This window comes from Pleurodeles waltl, chromosome 4_2, assembly GCF_031143425.1.
Source record: "Pleurodeles waltl isolate 20211129_DDA chromosome 4_2, aPleWal1.hap1.20221129, whole genome shotgun sequence".
Lineage (NCBI taxonomy): Eukaryota > Metazoa > Chordata > Amphibia > Caudata > Salamandridae > Pleurodeles > Pleurodeles waltl.
The window spans coordinates 887700740-887703121 of NC_090443.1; the positions used below are offsets into that span (position 1 = coordinate 887700740).

The 2382-nt window shown below is 38.3% G+C and overlaps 1 protein-coding gene across 2 annotated transcripts in view; it reads left to right on the plus strand.

Annotated features, from left to right (window-relative positions):
• Positions 1 to 1939, plus strand: part of ORC1 (origin recognition complex subunit 1) — an 87510-nt gene extending 85571 nt beyond the window's left edge. The window contains exon 18 of one of the 2 annotated variants that reach the window (XM_069232668.1): positions 1336 to 1939. In XM_069232668.1, the coding sequence (XP_069088769.1) occupies positions 1336 to 1530 (195 nt within the window). In that variant the 3' untranslated portion in view covers positions 1531 to 1939. The remainder of the gene's footprint in view (positions 1 to 1335) is intronic. The other variant, XM_069232667.1, reaches the window with a different exon arrangement.
• The last annotated feature ends 443 nt before the right edge of the window (positions 1940 to 2382 follow it).

Consider the following 2382-nt stretch of genomic DNA (forward strand, 5'->3'; position numbering starts at 1 on the left):
AGGTCAGGGCTTGGCAAATTTCCTATCTTTGATTAGGGAAGAGCCAGGCGTCACCCAACACCAGGCATAAACATAGCATCTGCAGACACACACCTCAGAACACTTTTTGGACCTATGGAAGATCAGAAGAGAATTGGGCCCTGCTGTCTGTTACCTCAAAGGAGCTCTGAAGGACTGTACCTGCCACCTCTTGTACCCAGGACAAATACGTGGCCTCCAAAAGTTAGTTGTCTGACCTCCTGGTTGGCTTTAGGGAAGACAGCAGCTTGCAAAAAGCCTTTCCCTGAAGTATTTAGCTGACCAGTAACACCTGGTCTCTGCTGTTGGCCTCTGCCTGACAGCCTATAGCTAAATATCTCACCTGCAGTCCTGAGGGGCTTTATAGGTGTAGTCCGGTGGTAGATTGGGAACTTAAAATTAACCATGACAGACTCAGTTGGAGTATCCAGTCCATGCTCCATCGCGATCAACCTGGAATTGCACATAGGCCTCAGTCTACCATGATCATAAACTATCATTGGTGCCTTGTTCTTTTTGGTGCTATTTTCCCTTGAATCTTCAACAACTCATATTTCTGGTTACCCATATTGGATACTGGTGTCATTTTATTTATTACCTTTTACTCTGTTTTTCTAATTCGGCTTGTTTTTTGTTGTTTTTCCATTTTGATTTCATTACTGTGCGCCATAACTACCAGGAATTTGAGCTCAAGTTACTTTTGTGACTTTGAGAGCTCACCCTGGCAAGGATGGTGATTATTCTTCGAGGTGGGTAGTCACCAACCCAAAATATTCACATTCCGTATAGCAAGGTACCAGATAAAAGTGCTCCTTTTCACCAGGTCAGTTGACTGCTCTGGAAAAAAGCATATTGGACAGGTTTAGTGTAGGAGGAGTTCTAGTGCGAGTGAAGATTGAGACACAGATCAGCTGGTGTCTGTATCAGCTAGGAAAATAGGCTTTTAAACTCTATATAACCTGTTCTTATTGGTTAGTACTTTTGAGGATTAAACTTTTATGCTATTCATTTTTCTGGTAGTCGCTAGTTATGTCGTTTCGTTTTTATTACCACCTTATGAAACTCCTTGTCACTATACCATTAATCTTTTTACATAGATACTTAACATTTTGGAATGCTTAGTCATGGAAAGAGCAGCTTAATGTATACAGCTATATAATCTAGAAAGGAGATAATGTGTATGGTATTTCTATAGTTCAACCTAGCCGAAAGGCAGCAATGGTTGGTTGTGATGGCATAATGCATTATAGGACATTGCCAGTGTGCCCCAAAATCTTGACGATATGTGAAAACCTTAAAAAATGTGTTGTTTTTCAGGTGTACCATCAACTAGTCGCTCTCTGTAGAATTGAAGGGCTCCAGCCCCCTACTATGTCAGAAACTATGGCTGTTTGCCTGCGGCTTGGAGCATGTCGCCTGCTGCTCGTGGAACCCAGCAAGAACGATCTACTTCTGCGAGTGAGGCTGAATGTGAGTCAGGACGACATCATGTATGCATTGAAGGTGGAGTAGTGCACCAGTGAAGAGTGGCATGGATTTTAACTCTCCAAAGAAGCATGTGTTTTTTTTTGTGGGTTTTTTATGTATATATAATTATTTTTACAAAAATAACCATGTGTGTATAGTGCACAGTTTCTAAATCCCTTGGAACCTTTTTAAAATATCTGTATGCACTTTTATAATGTGTTTTTATTGTCTTTACTTCAGTTCGAGTGTTTATATATTTAAATCAGGTTCTTAATGCTGTTCATAGTAGAACTGAATTCCTTCGCTATGGTGGTCTTGTAAATATTTGTTTTTATAATATTTTGTCATGTTATAATGTTTGTATAATGTTTAATGTTGTGTAAACTTCTAAATAAAGTCTGTAAATATGATCGAATTATACAATTAAAATATTTCAGTGCTGGTCTGATAAAGTTCTTAAGTGTGCCACTTTTTTGATTTAATGTTAAGTTATGATTCATTTTAACAATGCAAGATAAGAACAATCACTAAAACCGATATTTTTTAAAAGGAAAAAGAAGAAAAACACAGGTCTACAATCATAGTACAAGCAAAGGGATATTCCAGGGGATCGACTGTTATGCATATCAAGTGGTATTGTGTGTGCTTTTCCAGATTATCGAATGGCAATAAAATATTCTTAATCCAGTCAACACGCACATGAAAGACCTATTCAGCACAATTATTACAACACTGTGTTGTGCTTACATGGCAGGATCTGGCTTGGAACATTTCAGCCAATCCTAAATTGCATCGCATAATTTTAGAAGATTTCAAATGAGAGCAGCAAAGATGACCTTATTTTTTTTTATTTTTTTTTTCTTCTTTAGGATACCCCCTTCCTTGTCAAAGTACTGA